The 25,212-nt window shown below is 41.8% G+C and overlaps 2 protein-coding genes across 4 annotated transcripts in view; both read right to left on the reverse strand.

Moving 5' to 3' along the window:
• The window catches only part of LOC132585515 (sodium channel protein type 2 subunit alpha-like), a 79,465-nt gene extending 58,067 nt beyond the window's left edge, over nt 1-21,398 (reverse strand). The window contains exons 1-8 of one of the 3 annotated variants that reach the window (XM_060257459.1): nt 21,309-21,398; nt 17,395-17,523; nt 16,604-16,695; nt 15,342-15,614; nt 14,337-14,400; nt 10,542-10,683; nt 9,622-9,828; nt 8,199-8,468 (exon numbers count right to left, since the gene is read on the reverse strand). In XM_060257459.1, the coding sequence (XP_060113442.1) occupies nt 8,199-8,468; nt 9,622-9,828; nt 10,542-10,683; nt 14,337-14,400; nt 15,342-15,614; nt 16,604-16,695; nt 17,395-17,523; nt 21,309-21,388 (1,257 nt within the window). In that variant the 5' untranslated portion in view covers nt 21,389-21,398. Of the gene's footprint in view, nt 1-8,198; nt 8,469-9,621; nt 9,829-10,541; nt 10,684-14,336; nt 14,401-15,341; nt 15,615-16,603; nt 16,696-16,792; nt 16,885-17,394; nt 17,524-21,308 lie in introns of those variants that run through there. The other 2 variants (XM_060257460.1, XM_060257461.1) reach the window with 2 other exon arrangements.
• Nucleotides 21,399-24,062: 2,664 nt separating this feature from the next.
• LOC132585203 (sodium channel protein type 2 subunit alpha-like) overlaps nt 24,063-25,212 on the reverse strand; it is a 36,768-nt gene continuing 35,618 nt past the window's right edge. Inside the window, exons 5-6 of the mRNA XM_060257010.1 lie at nt 24,390-24,521; nt 24,063-24,092 (exon numbers count right to left, since the gene is read on the reverse strand). Coding sequence (XP_060112993.1) covers nt 24,063-24,092; nt 24,390-24,521 — 162 coding nt within the window. The remainder of the gene's footprint in view (nt 24,093-24,389; nt 24,522-25,212) is intronic.

Genomic DNA, 25,212 nt, shown 5'->3' on the forward strand with positions numbered 1-25,212 from the left:
AAAATAGGGGATGGCGGAGGTGCATCCTGAGACAACAAGGGGGCAAAAAATCTAGCCAACTGTTGCAGTCATTGGTCAAAAGCCCAATGCTAGATCCATTTAACTAAAAGTTGTATCATTAATCTGCCATCTATCAATCAATTTGTTTCATCAATTAATGCTTTCACCAATATTCACTCTCAGGAGACTGAAAGATGTTGATTTTGCCATTGAGAAAAATAGGGGGGGGGGTCAATTTGTTGTTTTTCTAATCTTGCATGACCAAGAAACTCCTTAATGGAATTCTTTCCTCCCTCTCTGCATATTTCATTAGCAGCGCTCATGAATAAGTAAAGCTATCACCAGAGCTGGAGGAAACAACTCTTACATTACATTTTACTAACTTCTGCCTTTTGCAATTCTTAGCTTTCAGATCAGGATACTTTAAACCTGCAATACTCACTCTCTATTCTTTTCTTTTTTAAAAAAACACGTAAGTATATTTTAAAAATTCCAAGTTATACAGAACTTTGATGGATGAAGTAGTATCAAGTAGATTAATTCCACACATAAAAAAATTCTACTGTGCATAAAGTACTATGATATATATAACTTTGTAGAACATCTCATTTAGCAGTTCACCAATCGATCAATCAATCAATCAATATATAAATAAATGCATATATAAATAAATATTAAGGATAAATTAACTGATAATTGGGCTATAATTTTTCTCTTAAGCTAAGAATAATACCTTGATTTTCTTTTCTTTTCTTTTTTTTAGCTTAAGAAACAAAGTAGTTTACTTTACTAATGAGGAAAAGGTATGACTGGGATCTAGAAAACAAAGAAGGACTCAATATCCTATCTAGCGTCTAGGCTACATCTTGACTCTCCCGAGTCCTAACTTCAACTGCACAGAGATCTAAGGGCTTAACACAAAGGGCAATAAAACTGACCAAATGCTTTCCCCTAGACCACCACCCAAATATATGAATTAGCCTATTAGGGCTCTCCCTCAGTGGTTACTATGCATATTGACACCTAGCCTTGGCGGGAAGTACGTGCAAACATTCTCATTGGCTCTACCTACTCATTGGCTAAACGAGCATGCATATACAAACAATAAATACATATATAAATAAATATTAAGGATAAATTAACTGATAATTGGGCTATAATTTTTCTCTTAAGCTAAGAATAATACCTTGATTTTCTATTGGTTCAAAAGGATTTTCAGTTTAACCCAGCCTTGCCAGCAATAGAGCAATTAACAGACTGCATTTATTGCCTTATGACACTCTCACCATCATTCTCCCATTCTGACATGCTATTATTTGGTGTAGTGCTAGTTTGGTGTAGTGGTTAAGTGTGCGGACTCTTATCTGGGAGAACCGGGTTTGATTCCCCACTCCTCCACTTGCACCTGCTGGAATGGCCTTGGGTCAGCCATAGCTCTGACAGAGGTTGTCCTTGAAAGGGCAGCTGCTGTGAGAGCCCTCTCCAGCCCCACCCACCTCACAGGGTGTCTGTTGTGGGGGAGGAAGGTAAAGGAGATTGTGAGCCGCTCTGAGACTCTTCGGAGTGGAGGGCGGGATATAAATCCAATTTCTTCTTCTTCTTCTTCTTCTTCTTCTTCTTCTTCTTCTTCTTCTTCTTCTTCTTCTTCTTCTTCTTCTTCTTCTTCTTCTTCTTCTTCTTCTATTTTATTGGTTTCCCACACAAATGCTATCCAGACTAAATGTTCTTTCAATTTGTTAATTTCACTATTTTGCCATTGGATTCTAACTTTGCATTCTTAGCCACTGCCCACCAGCTATATGTAGCTCTGCTTACTGTACTTCATTCCTCATCTGAAGAAGTATGCATGCATATGAAAGCTTACATTCTGAATAAAACCTTGTTGGTCTTAAATGTGGTACTGGACTCTTACTTTGCTCTATTGCTTCAGACTAACACGGCTGCCCACCTGGATCTATTCAAATTATATCAGTTTTTTCTCAGCCTCATAGGGTTATATGTTAGACACATTGACATGTAATTCATGTAATCAGAATTACAATAACAGTCTAAGCTCTCTATTTATTTACACAATGCAGTTATAAGATGCCTGTTCTAGAGATCTGCTCAAGGCAGCTTGCAATAAAATCACAATTAAAAGGCTCAGCATAGTAATACTTGATAAAAATTATGTAGAATATAACAAAAACTAACATCCCTAGAGCTGGTTTGGTGTAGTGGTTAAGTGTGCAAACTCTTATCTGGGAGAACCGGGTTTGATTCTCCACTCCTCCACTTGCACCTGCTGGGATGGCCTTGGGTCAGCCATAGCTCTCGCAGAGGTTGTCCTTGAAAGGGCAGCTGCTGTGAGAGCCCTCTCCAGCCCCACCCACCTCACAGGGTGTTTGTTGTGGGGGAGGAAGGTAAAGGAGATTGTGAGCCGCTCTGAGACTCTTCGGAATGGAGGGCGGGATATAAATCCAATATCTTCTTCTATCTTCTTCTTCTTCCACTATATTTTAATGCACCCTGTTTTTCTAATGGCTAACTAATATGTATCTTTTAGAACAGTGCATCAGAATATTGGGGGGGGGGGTTGTTTTAGTTTTTTGGGGGTTTTGTATTGACATATCAAATAAGGGATATTGGCTGCTTATCTTATTACATATACTAACCCATCCTCCACTGTATTTTAATGTATTCCTTTTTTTCTAATGGCAAATTATAATAGATGTTATAACCTCTTGAGGAACCATAAAGGTAAAGGTAGTCCCCTGTGCAAGCACCAGTTATTTTCGACTCCGGGGTGACGTTGCTTTCACAACGTTTTCACGGCAGACTTTTTACGTGCTGGTTTGCCATTTCCTTCCCCAGTCATCTACACTTTCCCCCCAGCAAGCTAGGTACTCATTTTACCGACCTCGGAAGGATGGAAGGCTGAGTCAACTTGGAGCTGGCTACCTGAACCAGCTTCCGCTGGGATCGAACTCAGGTCGTGAGCAGAGGGCTCCGACTGTAGTATTGAAGCTTTACCACTCTGTGCCATGGGGCTCATGTCCTTTATTTAAACTAACAAAGCCAGAACGTTATCCAGATTTATGGCAATTCACACCTACGGCATCAGTCTGCTTTTTATCACCCTCCAATGTTGTTTCAGCCCTGCTTTGTTCTAACACTAACTAACAAACACAGACCCCAATTTGTGATTCTTTTAATCTGCTAAAAACATTCCCATGATTCTATATACCAGCTCACTCCCCACTTATATTAAGAATTGCTGCTTGCCATTCCCATTTTGTCTGATGAAGTCTGCTTAGAGCAGGGGTCCTCAACCTTTTTAAATAGGGGGCCAGTTCACTGTCCCTCAGACTGTTGGAGGGCCGGACTGCCATTACTGTACAAGGCCGCGGGCCGTCAGTTCTCCGTCTTCTGCATCTCTCTCCCTTCCCCACACCACACACCCTGGCCTGGGAACTCCCCTCACCTCGGTATCGCCTCACACTCTGTCTCCGCCGCCTCAGCCCAGTGCCGGAAGTGTGCGTTGCTAACGCGAGTTTAGGTCGAACGTCACTTCCGGTCTGATTTTGCCATAACCCGGAGGGCCGGATAAACGTCCTCAGCGGGCCGCATCTGGCCCGCGGGCCGTAGGTTGAGGACCCCTGGCTTAGAGCATCCGAAACCTTACATTCTGAATAAAACTTAGTTGGTCTTAAAGGTGCAACGTGTCTACTGCTTTGTTCTATCCCTAGACTTAAAAAACCCTAGCTCAGTTTAGCATTTATAAAAGCATGAAAAAGCTACAGCAGAACAGAACAATCCTAAAAGTATAATAAAGCACCAATGAGGCCATAACATATTGCCACCAATGGGATAACAGTTCAGTTAAAAGTCTGGGGTAAGACTGCATCACCTAGCCTGGCAGCCAATGGTGGGGCAGGGACATGGTGGGGCATGCGACATTGCCAACGTCACTATGACACTTCCAGGATGTGACAACAGATTGCTTTAGGAATTGCTAGGAAATACAGTTTCTGGGGACTCCTAGAGCTAACTGTTGTAACTTCTGGGTTGTACTTGGAAGTGATGTGCTAGCAGCATTAGACCAGCAGCATTTTTATGGTTCTCCCAGTATTGCTTAGATCTGGGGTGTCAAACATGCGGCCCGGGGGGCAAAATCAGGCCCCCAGAGGGTTCCTATCAGGCCCCTGAGCAACTGACTGTCATCTGCTTCCTTCTCCCTCTCTCTTGCTTCCTTCTGCATAACAGCTTGCAAGGTTTGCTCAATTGCACAGGAGCTACAGAGTGAAGCCTCTGTTTTCTCCACTGGCTGAGACTCCTCCCTTGGGGAGAAAGTGGGGGAAGGAGAGCTAGCTTTGCCAGGCTCTCTCAATTGCACAGCAGAGCTACTGAGCCAAGCCTCCCTTCCTTCCCTTGGCTGAGGCTCCTCCCCCTTCTGGCTCCCTGGGGAAAGAAGGAAAGAGTCAGAGCTTCCTTTGTCCAGTTCCCTGGATCGCATGGGAGAGATACAAAGAAAGCACCTTTAAGACCAACGAGTGCTAATGTTTTAAGCATGTTTTAAGGTTTTTTTTTTAAAGAAAATCTTTAATTGTGTTTGTCTGTGTCCTTTATAAAGTATATATCTCTGCTACCTAATCTTAAATAGGTACACACATGGCCCGGCCTGACATGATCTGGTCCAACAAGAACATGGTCCAACATAAATGTCAGATCCAGTCCTCATAACAAATGAGTTTGACACTCCAGGCTTAGAGTGACCAGGGCTATTTTTGTAGCAGGAACTCCTTTGCATATTAGGACACACATCCCTGATGTAGCCAATCCTCCTGGAGCTTACAGTAGGCCCTGTACCAACAGCCCTGTAAACTCCAGGAGGATTGGCTACATCAGGGGTGTGTGACCTAATATTCAAAGGAGTGCCTGCTACAAAAAAAAGAGTGACAGTGGGAAGCTAGTAATTAGCAGGAGGCCAACCCTAGCTTGAGTTAACATTTTAGTTCAAAAGTTCTCACAGTCCCACAACTGTTAAAAATAAAGGTTGTGTCATGCACATACTGGTGGCAACTCATTCCAAACCCACAGATAGGGATCCCTGACATATCATGCAGATTTTAAATCACATGGAAAGACAAGGTCAATCCCTTGAACATATATTGAACATATGAAGCTGCCTTACACTGAATCAGACCCTCGGTCCATCAAAGTCAGTATTGTCTTCTCAGACTGGCAGCGGCTCTCCAGGGTCTCAAGCTGAGGTTTTTCACACCTATTTGCCTGGACCTGTTTTTGTGAGATGCCGGGGGATCCCTATGGGAACCCATGGTATAGATGCCACATAAAGGAGAAGCAATATGTCTGTAGCCCTAACTATAATCAATTCTGACAAAGACTGCTGGAAAGCATCTGGATTGTGCCTACATTTTGCTGCATTTTCTGATAATACATTATGTTCCTAGCATTTGTTTTATATAAATAATACGCTTTAGTGGTTAAAAAAAATCATTTCAAATGAATTTGGCATTGTTCGGAAGTGGGGTTCATTTTTTATTATGCTGTAGTGGAAATACACATAATCAGTCCATTTATTAGATGTTTTGACAGTTTTGGAACACTGACAAAAGTGAAGTTTTTTTAGGAGTTACTTTTTATCCATTACCATTGTTTCAGATGCACACTCATTTCACTGGGATTAAATCCATACATCATGAGGATTGATGCAAATCACTGCTGTTTTTTCAAAAGTATCCATTTTGTGTTTCTGTATCGCAATAGTCTTGATGCAACTTGTAACCTGTTTTGTACAGAACTCCAAATAATTGACTTTTTTCTACAGCAGCTCTGAACTCCATTTTAAGGTTGCTATAAATAGCAGATATGCTTGGGACATTTTATCATGCCTTGAAACATTTTTTCTTCCCTTCCCCCTTCCTTCTTTTCTATACTGAACCTCCACACAACCTGGAGAAGAATTTGGGGAGCTGAATTAGTGTGAGCTAGCTCACTGTTTTTTTTACCTCTGGCTCACACGTTTTTTGTCTTAGCTCAAGAAAGATGGCCCCAGAGCAAGCTAATTTATGCAGTAGCTCACAACTTTAATGCCAGTAGCTCTTGAAGTAAAATTTTGCTCACACAGCTCCATAGCTTAGAGGGGATATTGGAGGGAATGTGATAAAACCTTTCTTACTGCTTTCTAAAATTTTAGTTGGTCCTAATAAAAAGGAGGACCTCTAGATCTCCAAAACTAGAGTCCCAATGGATGAAGCAGTTCTAATATTCTGCCTGTCTCTCAAGTTTCTTCCCCTACACTTCAGTGTCTCTGGTCGTTTTCGCACTTACCTTATTCCGGAGCGACGTCCCTCTTCACCGCGCAGCGTCTGCGCGGATTTCGCACTACTTGCTCCGCAGAAGGCAGAAGTCCCGTGGCTTTTGTGTCGCAAATGTAAACCGCCAAAAACCAGTTTACATTTGCAATGCAAAAGCCACGGAACTTCCAGCTTCTGCGGAGCAAGTAGTGCGAAATTCGCGCAGACGCTGCGCGGTGAAGAGGGACGTCGCTCCGGAATAAGGTAAGTGCAAAAACGACCTCTGTTTTCACTAAGCATGCTTTTGCTTTAGGTCAGCATAAAACATTATGCCATATCTAGAAGAGGCATTTGGTACAAGACTCTAGTGGCTATAAACCTGAGCTCCTGCAGAGGGGCTAGGGTCAAAGGCCATGCCACAGTCCTATTTAAAGGAGAAGGAAGAGGAGGAGGAGGAATTGGTTTTATACTCCATCCTTTACCACTTCTAGTAGTCTCAATGTGGCTTACAATCACCTTCCCTTCCTCTCCCTACAAAAGACACCCTGTGAGATAGGTGGGGCTGTGAGAGTTCTGAGAGAACTGTGACTGGCCCAAGATCACCCAGCTGACTTCTTGTGGAGGAGTGGGGAATCAAATCTGGTCCTCCAGATTAGAGTCAGCCACTCTTAACCACTACACCAAACTGGCCAAAGGGGATGGAAGGCATGGAAAAGCTGTGACACAGCAAGAACCATTTAAGAACCATAAGCCTGCAAAAACTTGCATTTAATGAACTACAGGCTCCCATACTTCATGACAACTAATGACAGGAGGGGTTTGTTGTTGTTGTTTTTATAAAAATTATGATGTGCCACAAAATCTTCACAGAGAAGGGAAAAAGTAAATACTTTTACCCCAAATGAGCTGCATGTTAAACTAGCTTACCAACCATCATGTGGAGCCTGGAAGTCTCTCAGAATTATAACTAAATTCTAGACAACAGAGATCAGTTCCCCTAAAGAAAAAAGAGGTTTTGGAGGGTGGACTCTATGCCATCACATCCCTGTTGAGGTACCTCCCTCTCCAAACTCCACTCTCCCCTGACTCTGCTCCCAAATCTGCAAGAATTTCCGAACCTAGAACAGGCAACTCTAGTCGTTGGGTGGGAGAACCTGCAGCTCCCACCAACACCACTGATGTCACTGCATCAGACAGAACAAAGGTGAGGCCAAGGTCACTCTGTCAAACTTCATTCTACCTCTAGCCAAGCTTTCAAGACAAATCTGGTCTCCACACCATGAGAAGGAAAGGAAAGTTTATTAACCTTCCCACCATCTTCATTAAATGCGGGAACACAGCAGAAGCACTAAGACACAAACCTTGAGTTGCACTAACGAGGGGAGGAATGACATTGCTTCTCCAACAGAGCCACTGAGAGCAAAGGGACTTTGCCCTCCACCACCATATGGACCCCAGATTCAATCATTCATTCCCCATCTATAGTCAAGAATGGCAGCAGTTCATGTACAGGAGAAAATAAAAGGTGTGCACTCAGGGACACCACTGGGGTTTATGCTAAACTTGTGGTCTCCCTGTCATTGCTCATCTCATAGACTGAAGCAAAAAGGTACATTTTGTTCTCTCTCAAAAGTATCTTAAGTCACACAAATAATTGACATCAACTACAAACGAAGCCAAACTCTGTGTGGCTCCATAAGAAACACCTCATTAGTTTTCTAAAAGTCTGTAAGAACATGGCTTAGCAGGCTTTTAGCAGAAGACAATTCCACAGATATGCAATCAGTAAACATACAAACGTCCCATTTCTTGCAACATACATTATCTAGCTATAGTAACCTGCAGTGAAGTCTACCACTACACTAGAACACTACAGCTGAAACTGGAATTGTACTGTACCTGGTGAGGTGAAGTCCTCTTTTCATAGGAGAGGCGACTTCTTCGGATACTGTCTTCTGATTCAGACTTAGGAAATTTGTCAACATCTTCTCTGTCTTCGGCTTCTGAGAGCTCTTTCTGCCGCCTTTTTTTCCTTTTGTTTCTTCTTTCTTTAGCACTCTTGGAGCTTAATTTAGATGCCTCTGAAGAACTTTCCAAGAGCTCCCCCAATCCGCCCACGCCGCTGAAATCTCTTGAGGCAACTGATGCTGCAGCCACAGCTGCTGTTGTCTGTTGTGTTACAGTGTCAGGGAATTAGCATTAGTGAGATTACCACATTAATAATCTCAAAGAAATTCATCATTACTTTCCAAAATTACATAACCGTAAAGTCAAGAAGTACAAATGCCAATGATTAGTGCACTCTCATTTAGTGTCAACAAACAGGTAAGTATAGTTCCTTGAAAATAGGTCCCCAGATTTAATAGCAAGGTTGTCAACAATGGAATTTTGCTTTTTTTCTTTTGGGACTTGCCTGCATGTCCTACACTCTGACCTAGAGGATACCTCCTCTCTGACATCTTGCAAAGCATCGCCCTTAACAGCCAAATGGTTCCTAAGATGCACTAACCAATTCAAGCTTACTGTGTAGAAATCACTGGGGTGACAGTATGCAGCTCCATAGAGCTTTCATTGAGTTCTTTTTTAGAAATGCTCACATGCTTACAGATATCATGGTACAAAAGTAAGAGTTAATACTTGGGACAGTTTTAAAGACACAGAAACAGTCTCATGTCTTTCTGGTAGACTACCTAAAAAAAAAAGTAGGGAAGGCAAGTGACTTGTGGCTCGTCCACCCAGGCGACAGAACTCTAGGCGGACTGTCAGACCAATGGAGCTCCCCTTGGTGAGGAACAAACACCAATGCCTCAATCAGTCTGAGCTTTTTTCAAGTATACAAGGGACCAGTGTAACCCTCCATGGTAAGGGAGAGACACCAACATCTCAATCAGTCTGAGCTTTCTTCAAGTATACAAGGGACCAGTGTAACCCTCCATGGTGAGGGAGAGACACCAACATCTCAATCAGTCTGAGCTTTCTTCAGGTATACAAGGGTCCAGTGTAACCCTCCATGGTGAGGGAGAGACACCAGCATCTCAATCAGTTTGAGCTTTCTTCAAGTATCCAAGAGAAGAGGAGCCATGAAGGAGAACTGCATGCTGAAATATGCCCCATGACCAGCCCACATTTGGTGATTAATAAATATTTAAAACACTAGCAATAGAAGCTCCTCCTCCATCTGTTGTTTTTTGTTAGCTTTACAGAAGTTTTAATTGTGTTTATTTTGCTTGGGGCAACGTATAGCAAATACGATTTAGTAAGGCGTAACTTACGGCAGTGCATTTTAGCAAAGTCGCAGCTACGCTTTCTAAAAGAAAGCTACCTGAGCGTCTTCTTGTTGTTTTTTCAACTGCTCAAGCATCTGCTGGAACTCTGCCTCTTTCCGCTCTGCTTCTTCTATGGTGGCTTGATTCTGTTCTTCGTAGGCCATGGCGACGACAGCCAGGATCAAGTTGATCAGATAGAAAGAGCCCAGGAAGATCACCAGAACAAAAAAGATCATGTACGTTTTGCCAGCCGCTCGCAATGTCTGGTGGGGGAGGGAGACAAAACAACAAGGTCTCATCCATTTGATTTCCATTAGCTGTTGATCTTTGCCAGTTCATCATTTTTAGAGTTCAGCAACACAGCAAATCTGAATTATTGTATAAAGTTTTTAGCAGAAAATAGAAAAGGCAAATTTTAAAAGGACTTATAAACAAACTGCTTATAGCAACAGAAAATAACAAGAAACATCTAACGGATTATGGATGACAATGGTCCCTCTTGAAATAATCCATAAAACAATAACCAGAACATCAGGAAAACCTTTCTCTTTAACTAATTTATGTTTGTTTTAAAAAATCCATAGTCATCTATACTTTTTCTCCCAGACTACGAGTTTGCACTCAGAACCAGAGACGAGTGTGACAGAGTTGTTAAAGTGTTGGCAGCAGACCCAGGAGACCAGGATCAAATCCCCAATTAACCTTGAAGCTCCACATGTAACCTTGAGCCAAGCACTTTCTTTCAGCTTAAGCTTTTCACAGGATTACTGTGAGGACAAAAGGTGTGTGGTGGGGGGAGAACCATAAAAGCTCCAAGAGTGGGTTAAAATGTACTGAATAACACATTGGGCATCTTAATGTTTGCAGTTCCTTAAATAAACTATTCACAGCATCTTTGAGTCAGCTGCCTCTGGACAAAAAGTGTACCTCTGTTTTACTATGACAAGACTAAGCTTGCCTCACAACACAGCCTTACCAACTGATAAAGATTCTCCCAGTAGTCCTGAGTCATCAGCCGAAAGAGAGACAAGAAGGCCCAGCTGAAGGTATCAAAGCTTGTGTAGCCATAGTTGGGATTTCTTCCAGCTTTTACACACATAAATCCTTCTGGGCATTGGCTATGGAATAGAAGAGCATATTAAACATAATTCTACATCACTTTTCACTTGGATTTTGGGATTTTTTCAAATTTATATGTTTTGGTCAGAGCTGTTACCCCCCCCCCCCCAAGCAATTATGTTTCAATTGTTGTCTACAAAATTAGAATAATAATACAACAATAAAACGTTGTTTGCATTGAATGCACTGTACCAACCCACTAGAGCTGTGACAGAAACATTGGCCTACTGTTCATCCTAGTTATTACAGTGGTTATTTTGTGTGCAGAAAAATGGAGCCAGTTAAAAAAAACCCTCACAAAGTAGTTTATTTAGAAAGTAAGGGATTAGTAAGCAACCTATCTACATGGCTGGTGAGAAGAGAGAACAAAAACTGAGACGCATGAAATGAGATTGAAAATTGCATTTGGGGGACAAACAAGAAAGTGACATTTAGCACAAGAAACGAACAACCCGCACCCCTATCTGATCCGCTTTTCCATATGTTGCCCCCTGTAGTAGCATCTCTTGTACACAAGACGTCACATATGCCAACACATCTCTGGGAGCCTATTCCACTAGAAACCTGTGATTGGGAACAGCTGATCTAACAGTCTTGGATGGATGAACAACAGGAAGAGACTGCTGGGGGAATCAAAGTTGGCACACAGGTCCATTTTGCAGCTAGAACTATGTTTTGTAAGGCCACTTCAAAACTAGAAGTTGCTTTTATGTTTTTGGAGGTAGTTTACGAGTGACCAAAAATGTCTGAGTTCTTTACACATTCAATTAGCTTGCAAGAATAATCTGTATTTCTGCTTAAAGAGAACAGTCGAACTGTAAGGGTGGATTCCAAACAACATTTTCAAAGGTGAAAAGGGGCAGCACAAATCCAAAAAGACTATACTGGCAATCATGGAACTTGCCTAGACAAATGCCATGTGGGATGGGGGTTGCAATATTCAAGGGAATTGCGTGAGATTACGTAAAAAACTGGCCAGAACCATCCCATAATATTCCAGCTGTAATCTAGATTCACACATGAGGAGCACATTGCCAATTTATGCCATAGGGCAGGGGTGGCCAACAGTAGCTCTCCAGATGTTTTTTTTGCTTACAACTCCCATCAGCCCCAGCCACCATGGCTGATGGCTGGGGCTGATGGGAGTTGTAGGCAAAGAACATCTGGAGAGCTACCGTTGACCACCCCCTACCATAGGGTTTATTAGCCCGGAAGGCACCATATGAGTTTTCAGGGCTGGCTCTGCCACTAGGCAAACCAGGCAATTGCCTAGGGTATCAGCCATCTGGGGGCACCAGATTGGGTGCCCCCAAGTGACTTGGTGACATTATCAGTGCGGGGGGGGGGTGCCAGGCAGTCTAGACCTGGCCCAGTGAGTCTCAGTCTCACTAACACTGCTACACTTCCAGACTAATAATAAGACAGGATAGCATTCAAAGCTAAATATGCATGAAACAATTAAATGCAAAGCAAATATTGGTTAGAAGGCAAATATTGTTTACTTGAGAATAATTACTCCATTATTTCCAACTGGCCCTGGCACAAATATTTTGTTACACCGATGATTTTTCACAAAGGTAAAGGACAAACTTAACTGAGGATTCAAATTTGACCATGGTGCTTCTGCAATAGCTTCCTGCAGTGTATGCCATTTTCATCCTTCGTCCTCACAATGTAATCCTTAACAGAGTTACAAGTCCACAGAAATCAATGGACTTAGAAGGGAGCAACTATACTGGCTTGCTGGCTCTGAGTATCAGGTGCCAGAAGTCAGGCAAGGCAGAATTGTTCAGTCCAAGATGAGGGGTCCAGAAGTTAGGCAAGGTAGAGTCAGTGGCTTAGCATCTATCATACTCATTGCATCTACACCTAACAGCCTCTCTTGTCTGGTTTTTATAGCCCCATGCCTAAGGGTCATGCTTGTGACCTAGATAGCCCCAGGATAGCTGAACAGGGCCAACATGGAGGCAGATTTCAGAAGCTAAACAGGGCCAACATGGAGGCAGGCAATAGCAAACCACCTCTGAATGTTTCTTGGCTTGAAAACCCTACAGCATCACCATAACTCAGCTGTGACTTGAAGGGAGAAAAAATCCATCACACCGCTTGTGTTCTTAGGAGGTACTTGGGAGGGCTTCTGTTCTCCATTTTGAAGCTCAAGAGCTGACCACTCCAAACATCTACAAGACATTTTTGAGAACTAGTAGTCTGCCTCTGTACTAACTTTTACTAACACTAGCCAAAGCTTCACCAGACAGGATGTTAAGAAACACACTACCCCCCAATGAAGCTGCCCTCATCCTCCATTATTTCCAAAGGACTAAAGTCGAACCAGAGAATCTCTGCTGAAGAAACTGAAGGGGCATTTTTGCAAGCCCAACAGAACCAGTGCAATGTACAGTGTACTCAGCAGTACCAACGCAACCACAAAGTGCCCAGCAGAACACAGTGCCATTGTGGCAATGCCAACTGATGCCAAGCACCAAATCACAGTCTAAGCAAGGGGGGAAAGGTGGAAGTCCAACAGAACCAGTGCAATGTAAGGTGCCTAGTAAATCCAGTGCCTTCTGTTCATAATAGTAAAAAAGATTTGCTACTATACTATTCTTAAATACATTCTGTCCCCAAGCAGGATAAGGATGAGAAGGTCTTTAGACCAGTAAGTGAAAATAAGAAGGGGGGCCGAGCAGGGAGACACAGAAGAATAGGTGAATGGAGACAGAAATGAATGAGAAATGTGTGGGGAAAAGGGAGAGAAACTAAGAAAGGGAAAAGTTGTTTTATCTTGCAGCAGCATCCTAACTAGGAGTCCCGTAGTACAAAGTGGTAACCTGCAGTACTGCAGTCCAAGCTGTGCTCATGACCTGAGTTTGATCCCAGCAAAAGCTGGGTTCAGGTAGCTGACTCAAGGTTGACTCAGCCTTCCATCCTTCTGAGGTCAGTAAAATGAGTACCCAGCTTGCTGGGGGTAAAGTGTAAATGACAGGGAATGGGAGGCAATGGCAAACCACCCCGTAAAAAGTCTGCCATTAAAATGTTGTGATGCGACGTCACCCTAGAGTTGGAAACAACTGGTGCTCGCACAGAGGACTACCTTTACCTTTAGCATCCTAACTACTGCTCTGCCAGATTGGGCTGAGCTGGGTGCAAGGTAAGGAAGAGAGAAAGGCTAGACTATTGGAGAAAATGACCTGCAGGCTGACAATTACTAACCGCTATCAGAGTGCTAGCTTGGTTATGCAATCTGTTAAGCAAGTCTAGGAGAAAAAGAAGTTTAGAGTGCTTTTTGCTATGCTCAGACTTCTCCGCACCCTTAAGTGGCTGCAGTCAGAACTGCATTTTAAATATATATATATATATATATATATATATATATATATATTAAAAAAGATGTTCTGCTGGATGCAGCATGACACTGGATTCAAGGACCCTTCTTCAAGGACCTTCCTCAGGCTACGCCCTTGCCCGTGGCACATCACTGCCCAGTAGTCATGCAAAGGAATATACAGGTGGAGCTGAGGCTGCAGAATTGCACGAAAGAGTCATGCACACATGAAAGATTGTGTAATTGCACTTGCGCTGAAGAGTCATGTGAACATGAAAGCTTTTATGGGATATATGCAGAATACGGTGGGTTAATAAAAATGTTTACCCAGCATCTGAACTGTTGCCACAAAGAAGAGCATCTCGTTGCCCATCCAAAATGTAAAAATGACCTAATTGTGGAAAGAAAAGAAGAAATCATTGTAGCTAACCATAACCAAGCACTATCCAGGCAATATTATATTAATATGTTATAGTTAGATTACATTGGGGAGGGACGGTGGCTCAGTGGTAGAGCATCTGCTTGGGAAGCAGAAGGTCCCAGGTTCAATCCCTGGCATCTCCAAAAAAGGGTCCAGGCAAATAGGTGTGAAAAACCTCAGCTTGAGACCCTGGAGAGCCGCTGCCAGTCTGAGAAGACAATACTGACTTTGATGGACCAAAGGTCTGATTCAGTATAAGGCAGCTTCATATGTTCATATGTTCATATAATTATAATATTATACTACTACCATATTAGTATTATATAATATACAATATCCCAGAACTGCAAAAAATGAAAAGAATGGATATTGCGAATAATTATTATCCTGTTTATTTAAATCACATTTAGCCTAGCTGGTGGCGATTGATTAATATAGAATAATATTAATTTGAGTGGGAAGACAATGAAAGAAATCTTAGACAATTCATTCAAACCCTCCTGTTCATGGATGTGCAGTGTACATTCATAGCTGATGGAATCTGCATATATTTGCATATGAATAAACACAGTTCTGAAGGAAAAAATATTTTATTTGTAGATGATGAATGTACTTGTCATAGCAGGTATGGATTCAGAAGTGATATTCCCTCCTGAGTGTGAGAACTTTTCTGACAGAACTTGTTGCTCATGGATTTTGAAGGAAATTTAATTAAAACAATATGAAATTAGCAAAAAAGAACCTGTTACTTTATTAGCTACATAACTTTTTCAACTGAGCAAATCAACAGATTACTTGAGTTAAAGACTGCAGTGTTGACTTAATGCTCTTTTAACTGGATGCATTTATCCCAACATGACAAACTCATGTAACAACTTTTTGAACATACTGGTTATATCACTTGTTCTTACTTTCATCCTCAACGTACTCCTCCCAGTCAAATGTGGTCACAGTTGTATTAACAAATGAACCATTTTCTCCCATTGTGCTATTGAAGTAGGAGGTAACATTTATCTGAAAAGTAGAATTGTCTGGAGGCCAAAGCAAACATTTATGCCTCAAGTTGCCCATGAACAGCTGCAACCCTATTAGTGCAAATACACTCAGACAAAATACTGTCAGGATCATTACGTCCGAGAGCTTCTTCACTGACTGAATTAGGGCTCCCACAATAGTCTTCAGGCCTGCAAACAGAGGTGACCCAAAGAGGTATTTAAAGGTATCAGGTATTCTTTCAAACATTTTTAAAAGACTGCATGCAGAAAACACATTTTACTGTAGAACACCCAAGCTTCATGAACAACACTTGTGAAAATGCACGAGGAGCAAAAACCCGCCTGTTCATGAATGTGCAGTGTACATTTCACTAAATATACATACTTTATCTTAAAACAGTAAGCTTTATCAGTCATCAGTTGCTTGTACTGTTTGGTAAGATTTTCCTATACTTATTTTCTCTTAATTTAAAAACTGAATTTTCATTGATCACAATGTATTGGTTTAGGATGATTTTCAAGAAGGCTTTCAGGTAGTTACATATTTGTTACAAATATGTATTTAAACATATGTTGAATATGTTTATTGTGATACTGTGTTCTATTATTCTTTATTTGTAATTCACCTACAGGTCATTTTATAGTCAAAACCAGAACACAACCGTCTAAATTAAAAAAAACCAAAACAGTTTACTTAAAATAGCTGGAGAAGAAAAGCTACGTAAATAGTATGATGTTCATCTGGACATTCATCAATATGCTCCCAAGCAATAATAGCTTTCAAAACTTAATTCAAAATTGAGCTGAAGCAGTAAAGTGCTAAAATATATGTTGACAAATAAAAGCCATAGTAACAAAAGCTTTTCAGGACAAAAGTGAAAAAACCTGCCACCTTTAAATGCGAAACACAAAAAAGAATAGGAAAAAAGCAACCCCCCCCCCAAACAAGATATAATGCATAGACTGCACATTCTGTAGATATCTCATGCAATCTTTTTGTTAAACTCAAAGGCTGAATTTGCAAAATAAAAAATAATGTTACATTTGAAAAGACAAGGAATCTCCTGATGTTTTTGATTCCTGCCTTTTAGTAACATAAGCGATGACAGACAAGGCTTAAGCTTGTGAACTCAACTTCAATGGAACTAGTCAGCCTTCGTGTTTAACCTAGCTCTCACCTGGAATGACTGATATTGTTTTCAATGCCCGGAGAACTCTGAATGTTCTCAACGCTGAGACATTACCCAGGTCCACAAACTCTGTCACATATCTGTAATAGGGGAGTTCACACACAAACACAATGACAGCACGCAAAGAACAGTTGGAGATACAAAGGGGCCTAGCGCTTCATACCGCTCACTTCTTACCTGGGATTACAGAAATAGTTTTCAAAGCTCTCAATACTCTGAAAGTTCGAAGAGCTGAAACATTGCCTAGGTTTACAAATTCTGTTACATACCTGTAGAATTAAATCACAGTTATTCAGAATTGAGGCAGAACTTAGGCTAACTATCTGGGGGCGGGGGGTCTTTCATTAAGACCATTTCGGCGATTTCGCTTTTGTGACAGTTCACCTCATCTCAGAGGCTTACATTTATGAACCGTCATCTACATTTTAAGTTTCATTGAAGTGAAACTCACATTTTGTATTGGAAAAGCTAAGCTAAAATAATTTAATAAAGTGGCATGAAGTCAAAATGATAAGTTTCCATTCTAGTATGCAAAAAGAACACAGGACATGAAATTAGCATCTCTAAAAAGCAAGTCAATAATGGATCACACACCTTAAATGCTTCTGTGGGGTTCTTTCGTAAAGTGAACTAAAAATAGGATAACACATAGTGAAGCGACTTCACTGCTGGCAGGACTTTTGCCTAAGTTAATGCATGCAAGCCTTCTGGTATGGTACATGCTGACACTAATTTCATGCCCTTAGAAGTTGGGTTTTTTCAACTGGCAAACCACTTACGCCATCACAATGACACTGAAGTCGAGCCAATTCCATGGGTCTCGAAGAAAAGTGAAGCCTTCTAAACAGAAGCCCCTTGCGAGAATTTTTATAAGTGATTCAAAGGTATAAATTCCAGTGAATGTGTACCTAGCAAGAAAAAAAAATATGGCATGGCTAATGTGAGACACTCAGTATGGGTCTTCCCCACAGGTTCAAAATGTAACAACAAATACATCTTTTCATATGCTAGATCTTCTACTGCTACTTGGAGCACAATGTGGTTCAAATAATCACTCAGATAAATAATCGTTTTCTACTGGGCCCCAAGATGTTTTACTAAGCAATTTTGTTTTCATTGAACACTACTGTGAATTCATTTTATCCTCTACAATAAATGAATGATCAATGTAGGACCTTCAGACAGGGCTTTTTTTTGTAGCAGGAACTCCTTTGCATATTAGGCCACATACCCCTGATGTAGCCAATACTCCAAGAGCTTACAGAGCTCTTAGTACAGGGCCTACTTTAAGCTCCAGAAGGATTGGCTACATCAGGGGTGTGTGGCCTAATATGCAAAGGAGTTCCTGCTACAAAAAAAGCCCTGTCTGAAGGTCCTACATTGATCATTCATTTATTGTAGAGGATAAAATGGATTGGCTACATCAGGGGTGTGTGGCCTAATATGCAAAGGAGTTCCTGCTACAAAAAAAGCCCTGCCTTCAGATATACTAGATGCCTCCCTTCAGTGTCTTTTATAATTGGATCTCCTGCTATCCAGCTTTCTCTTCCCTGCTTCTCATACTGTCTCCCTCTTTCGCAACAAGACACTGAGACAATGAGACAATGAGAACCAATTGTGCAGACAGATTCATTAAGCAATGCATGAGAACTGTTGCCTGAGTATGGGTTCCCAGATACGTTTTTTGTGGCCAGAGGAAGTAGTGTATGAAACACAAGCTATACCTAGGAATCGTGTAGCCATACCGGTTGAATAGAGGTCTGCTGCCTCAAGATTAAGTCAAGTTCTGTTTCGGTACTGCCTGCCTCTGCCAGTAGAGGACATCCAGATTCAGCAGAATTACTGTACCAACATGTATTTTCAACATCTAGGATATGGACTTTTGCTTTAAGTCGTTTACATAAGATGGATATTGGACTTTGAGAAGCAGTATAAATAATGTATTTTATGAATGCAAATGAGCAAGTGTATAAGAAATATATTTGCATGATTATTTGAAGCGTATATCACACAGTGTAATTTGTATTTGTATCTTAGCTACCTCCAGGTGGTGGCTGGAGATCTCCTGCTATTGTGATCTCTAGGCAACAGAGATCAGCTCACCTGGAGAAAGCAGACGCTTTGGAAGGTGGACCCTATGCATTATAGCCTACCAAAATCCTTTCCCTCCCCAAACCCAACCCTCCTCAGTCTCCACCCCCCCAAATCTCCAAGTATTTCCCAACTTAGAGCAGGCAACCCCACCAATGTATCCACTGCCCATCCCACTTAACGCAGAATGGAAGCTCCTTTGGGAACGGAATGCATGATTATGGAACTGCCTCCCCTGGAAAGTTTGCCTGGTTCCCTCACTCTCTATTTTTAGGAGGCAGCTGAAGGCAGTTTTATTTATTTATGATGGCATTTGATTAATTCTTCTGCCTACCAGAAGCTTTAAATTACTTGTTTTACTAGCATTTTAACTTAACATTGCGGGGTTTTTTATTAAGGATTATTATTTACATTGGAAGTCACCTTGATTCCCTGTAAGAAAGAAAGATGGCTAATTAATGTTTTAAATAAATCAATAAAATAACTTTCATGTTTTGTTCAGTGCCGCTAAAAGTCTCCTTCCCATGTATGTTACTTGGAATAAACTGCACTTAGTGTTGTGTTTAAAAAAACTCTTGTTGCCTCTAAGGTTTACGAACGACCTTCTTAAATAAGGAAGGCTGGAAAGAAAATGGATACCCTGACAGAGTGGGTAGACTAAAACAAGTACAAATAGCCTGTTAATCATGAATTGCAGGGTCAGAGCAGTCAAGATGCTAGGAATTCCCTGATTGCAATTAAAAGGACACAGGGAGGGTGCAATTATAGCCATGTGGGAGCCTGATTCAGATTGGAGATGTGTGGAGGAGGGGGTTTAGCCAAAGCGCGCAAGAGTGGGAGGGTTAATCAAAGTCACACTTTCCTCCCTCCACGTGGCCCCAGCTTGAACAGGACTGTCATTTCCCTTTAAAAAAGCTCTGTGATCTCTATTAGGTCAAGTTTGACCTTCAGACTGAATCATCCTCTCCTCTCACTATTCCAGACAGCACACTATAGTAAACTGCCAAACAATTTAGCCAGAAACAAATCCAGATTTCAGCTGTGCCACATATTACAGGGGGATTGGAAACATATAGAAGAAGAAGAAGATATTGGATTTATATCCCGCCCTCCCCTCCGAAGAGTCTCAGAGCGGCTCACAATCTCCTTTACCTTCCTCCCCCACAAGAGACACCCTGTGAGGTGGGTGGGGCTGGAGAGGGCTCTCACAGCAGATGCCCTTTCAAGGACAACCTCTGCGAGAGCTATGGCTGACCCAAGGCCATTCCAGCAGGTGCAAGTGGAGGAGTGGGGAATCAAACCCGGTTCTCCCAGATAAGAGTCTGCACACTTCACCACTACACCAAACTGGCTCTCTATACTGGCTATAGTTGTTAGAGTGATATCAGGATTGGAAAGCCTGGGTTCAAATTTCCTATTGTGCCATGAAGCTCCTTGTTGGCTTTGGGCCAGTCCCTACATCTCAGCGTAACTTACATTGCAGGGTTGTTATGAGGCAAAAGGGGGGGTGTGGACTCAACCATGTATGCTGCCCTGAACTTCTTCAACAAAAAGCAAAATGAAAATTTAGAAGGGGAGGATTTTGAGTCAGTTAACTCATAGGGTTGGTTCTGATGGAAGAGACGGAAAAAAAAAAAAGGCTATCTCACCCCTTTCCGCTCCCCACTGAACACTCTCAAGGCCAGGGCTTTTTTTGTAGCAAGAACTCATTTGCATATTAGGCCAGACTAGGGTTGCCAATCCCCAGGTGGGGGCAGGGGATCCCCCGATTTAGAGGCCCTCCCCCCGCTTCAGGGTCATCAGAAAGCGGGGGGAGGGAAGGGAAATGTCTGCTGGGAACTCTGTTATTCCCTATGGAGATTTATTCCCATAGAAAATAATGGGGAATTGATCTGCGGGTATCTGGGGCTCTGGGGGGGGCTGTTTTTTGAGGTAGAGGCACCAAATTTTCAGTACAGCATCTAGTGCCTCTCCCCAAAATACCCTCAAAATTTCAAAACGATTGGACCAGGGGGTCCAATTCTATGAGCCCCCAAAGAAGGTGTCCTTATCCTTCATTATTACCTATGGAAGGAAGGCATTGAAAAAGGTGTGCTGTCCCTTTAAATGTGATGGCCAGAACTCACTTGGAGTTCAATTATGCTTGTCACACCCTTGTTCCTGGCTCCACCCCTAATGTCTCCTGGCTCCACCCCCAAAGTCCCCAGATATTTCTAGAATTGGATTTGGCAACCCTAGGCCAGACACCCCTGATGTAGCTAATCCTCCTTGAGCTTACAATAGGCCCTATACTAAGAGCCCTGTAAGCTCTTGGATGATTGGCTACCTCAGGGGTGTGTGGCCTAATATGCAAAGGATTTCCTGCTACAAAAAAAGGCCACACAAATCTTGCAGCCTCTGAAATAAACCTTCCCATGACTAGAAGGTACTACCAGGCAAGGAGAATTCAGGAAAGATCCACAACCACTGGAGTCTTCTGCTGATGGATCATGAGATCCAACCCATATTTGTGGAAAATATTATGGAGACAATTGGAAAAAATTCACAACTCCAACAACATCAAACCACGATAGATTACAACTTGTCAAAGGTAATGACTTACTCTACATTCTTTGTCCAGTCCGGAGGGTTACTCATCGTCATAAATACACAATTGGTCAAAATAGTGCACATAATGAGCATGCTGAATAATGTAAAATGCAGTCAAGGAAGACTGTCATTAAATGCGACGCCCTGTAGCACAAAGTGAAATCACAGCACCCACCCGAATAAGTCCTACATACGTTGGGTTCTAATACAATAATTGAACATAAGAATGCTGAAGGACAGCTGTATTATATCTATTGCAGCAAGACAGGCAAAGATTTGTGGTACTGTTAACAGCAAATTTATTGTAGCATGAACTAGAAATGATCCTGTGGAAACTGTGGAAGTTGCTGCCAGGTCTCTGTGGCTCTAGAAGTCAAAAGGTTATGCCAGACCTTTTTTTTTCTGGAAAAGGAGGTGCGAAAACGCTCAAGTGGAAAAACACATGGGTGCCCCTCATGAACTTTTAAACATTTTTTGTGAATTTTGTTTCCACAAAGAGGTTCTGGAACTAGGCTTGCCAATCCTCAGGTCCCAGCGGGGGTTCTCCCACTTTCCCAGGCTCCTTCCCACCCCCGCCCCTACAGCCATCATGTGCCTTTCCTCCTTCAGAGGCTTCAGTCTCTACTTGAGAAAGCCTTCCTCTTTGGATGGTGTGTCTGCGTCTTTAAGGCTGAAGGGGAGGGGGGGAGGAGGCAGAACAACATGGCTGTGAAAGGAGCCCAGACCCTCCATTTGTTGCGCAATCCTTGCAGAGGTTATTTGCATAGTGTGAAGGTAAACTTGAACCTTTGGTTGCCTTGTGTTACTGTGAAAAGCTTGAAAGTTCAGCAACTTGTGAGTAGAGGTGCCAATCCCCAGGTGGAGGCAAGGGAGCCCCAGTTTGGAGGCCCTCTGGAGCTTCAAGGTCATCAGAAACCGGCTGGGAGGGAGAGAGAGATATGTCTGCTGGACCATAGGGTATAATGGAGAATTAATCCCAGGGTATCTGGGGCTCTGGAAGGGCGTTTTTTTGAAGTAGAGGTACCAAATTTTCAGCGTAGCATCTGATGAGTCTCCTCAAAATGGTCTCCAAGTTTCAAAAAGATTGGACCAGGAGGTCCAATTCTATGAACCCCAAAAGAAGGTGCCCCTATCTTTCATTATTTCTAATGTAGGGAAGGCATTAAAAAGGTATGGGGTCCCCTTAAATGCGATGGTCAGAACTTCCTTTGGAGTTCAATTGTGCTTGTCACAACTTTGCTTATGGCTCCACCCCCAAAGTCTCCTGGCTCTGCCCTCAAAGTCCCGAGATATTTCTTGAATTGGACTTGGCAACCCTATCTGGAACTCTGTTCCACGGTGTTCCCCTGGATTATGCTTTCCACATGCCTGTAAATGCATACAATTGAATTGAAGATAACTTAGTATACCTTGTGTGCAGACTAGTCCTGACTTTGTAACAGAAGTATTTCCCCAAAAAAAATATCAGTTAGACACACAAGTTTGTTTGTTTGTTTGAAGTCAAGTTGCAGCTGACTTTTGGTGACCCTGTAGGGTTTTCAGTGCAAGAGACATTCAGAGGTGGTTTCTCATTGCCCATTTCTGTATAGCACCCCTGGTATCCCTTGGTGGTTTCCCATGCAAATATTGCTCTATTCTCTCAAGAGCCATTCTCTGAGAGCTCTCTCAGCCCCAGCTACCTCACAGAGTGTCTGTTGTAGGGAGAGGAAGGAAAAGGAGATTGTAAACCACTCTGAGACCTCAAGTGAAGGGCGGGATATAAATCTAATCACTTTCCTCTTCTTCTTCTTAACCAGGGCCAACTCTGCTTATCTTCTGAGATCTGACAAGACCCAGATCAAGGCAAATCAGGGCAAATTTTTCTTACATTCTTTGGGCTTCTTACAGGATTATTATGGATTATTGCAGAGGTATTGGCTTCCTATGCTTTAGTCAATCTTTTATTTTTCCAGACACTTTTGTCATCCATATTCACAACAGAATAACACAAAGAGCCATGTTATGTATTGGCTAAAGCAATGAACTAATATCTGGGAGACGCAGGTTTAAATTTCAACTCTGTCACGAAGCTTGCTGGGTGACTTTGGGCCAACCACTCAGCCTAACCTACCTCAAAGGGTAGTAATGAGAATAAAACCAGGAAGGATCATATAAGCTATCCTTAGGATCTTTATGAGGAAGGCCAGGATTTTAAAAAATGTACCAATAAAAGAAAAAACATTGACATTAACAAGCATAGTGTGCATAACAAATTTCCCCACTTAACTTTACTGTTTCCTTCATGGTTTCCACTTCCACAACCTTCCCTCATATACTCCACACCAACAATCATAGGCCGTTTTCCCCCTGACCTTACTCCGGAGCGACGTCCCTCTTCACCGCGCAGCGTCTGTGCGGATTTCCCACCAACATCTGCACACAACCAGGAAGAGCCACGGCTTTTGCGTCGCAGATGTAAACTGGTTTTTAGCGGTTTACATCTGCAACACAAAAGCCGCGGCACTTCCTGGTTGTGCGCAGCAGTTGGTGGGAAATCCACGCAGACGCTGCGCGGTGAAGAGGGACGTCGCTCCGGAGTAAGGTCAGTGGGAAAACGGCCATAGTGTTTTCACATCTGGCTGCAACATTTCTATGCGATTCAAGTACCACAGAGATAAGACTCTAATTATATCCATGGCCATTACTCTAAAGACATGCACAATGAAGTTCAAAATTTTATTTATCTACCCATGGGCATTGCTGTGAATACGTACATTAAGATTCTAGGTCATAAATCTAGAATTACCATTCGACAATACTAAAAAAAAATAAATACGATTAGGAAAGGAACACACAATGTATTAAGTGGGTGTTTCTCAGTTGCATATAATTTGTTAGAGCATTAATGTCATCAAACTACTAACAAGGATAATTAGACACTTAAAGTGACATCCTAAACAGAGTTACACCTTTTTAAATCCACTGAAGTCAAAGGGTTTAGAACAGTGTAACTCTGCTTAGGACAACATTGTTATTTTTACACTTCATGCTCCTTAAAAAAAAAAAAGGATGAAAAGCATTTCAAATTCATTTTCAAACATGTGATATAAACTACTTCAAAAGGATATGAATGTACCAAAACTTTAATAGCAATTTTTCTGAGGGGATTGAAAGGAGTTAAAATGTACAAGGCAGATGTGGCGCTGAATCGGAAAATTGCCTTTCCTTTATTCAATACTATGAAGGTCTGGAAAATAAAAAGAACATATAATTGAAAAACTTCGTTATGTATCACATGCAAATAACTATTCTGTACAGTTTGTTGTCCCACTGTGATTTCAGTGGAAGAAAAGATTCTTGGTGATCAGTAGTACTGTTTCTATGGAAAGTGAACTCACTTCTGTGTCACATGCAAGTTAATGGGAATTATTTGTAACAACAGAACTTATAGTTACATATTTGTTGATGGGAAAGAAGGTACAGGAACATCTCTTGCTGAAGAATTTAAATACCATTAGAAAGACCAGTGGGATTTATGCATGCTTAACTACTCACATGTATAGATCATGGATATTACATATTCACAAATTTTCTAAAATAGATTGAGCCAAAGTGTGAGTAGGAACCACAGTCTGAAAGATGGTGAACCATACAGCTATTACACTGGGAAACTGATGAAGCATTAAAAAAAAACACAGAAGTCCAGACTGTGACTTGTCTGAATTTACTCATTGTTACATCTCCATGTGTGACAAAAGTCCCAGCAATTCAGCAGTATCAATTAACATTTCCATTCACTGAATAAATACTAGAGACTTGTCACTAAATATTTATTCCACTATACAAATTTCAGCCTTCCCTCTGAGGGTTCTAATCTCACCCATTTTTTCAGCTTCCTTTCACATTCCTCCCTGTAGCTTTCTCATTTTTGCTCCACT

Source organism: Heteronotia binoei, chromosome 16 (assembly GCF_032191835.1).
Source record: "Heteronotia binoei isolate CCM8104 ecotype False Entrance Well chromosome 16, APGP_CSIRO_Hbin_v1, whole genome shotgun sequence".
In the NCBI taxonomy this organism is placed as follows: Eukaryota; Metazoa; Chordata; class Lepidosauria; order Squamata; family Gekkonidae; genus Heteronotia; species Heteronotia binoei.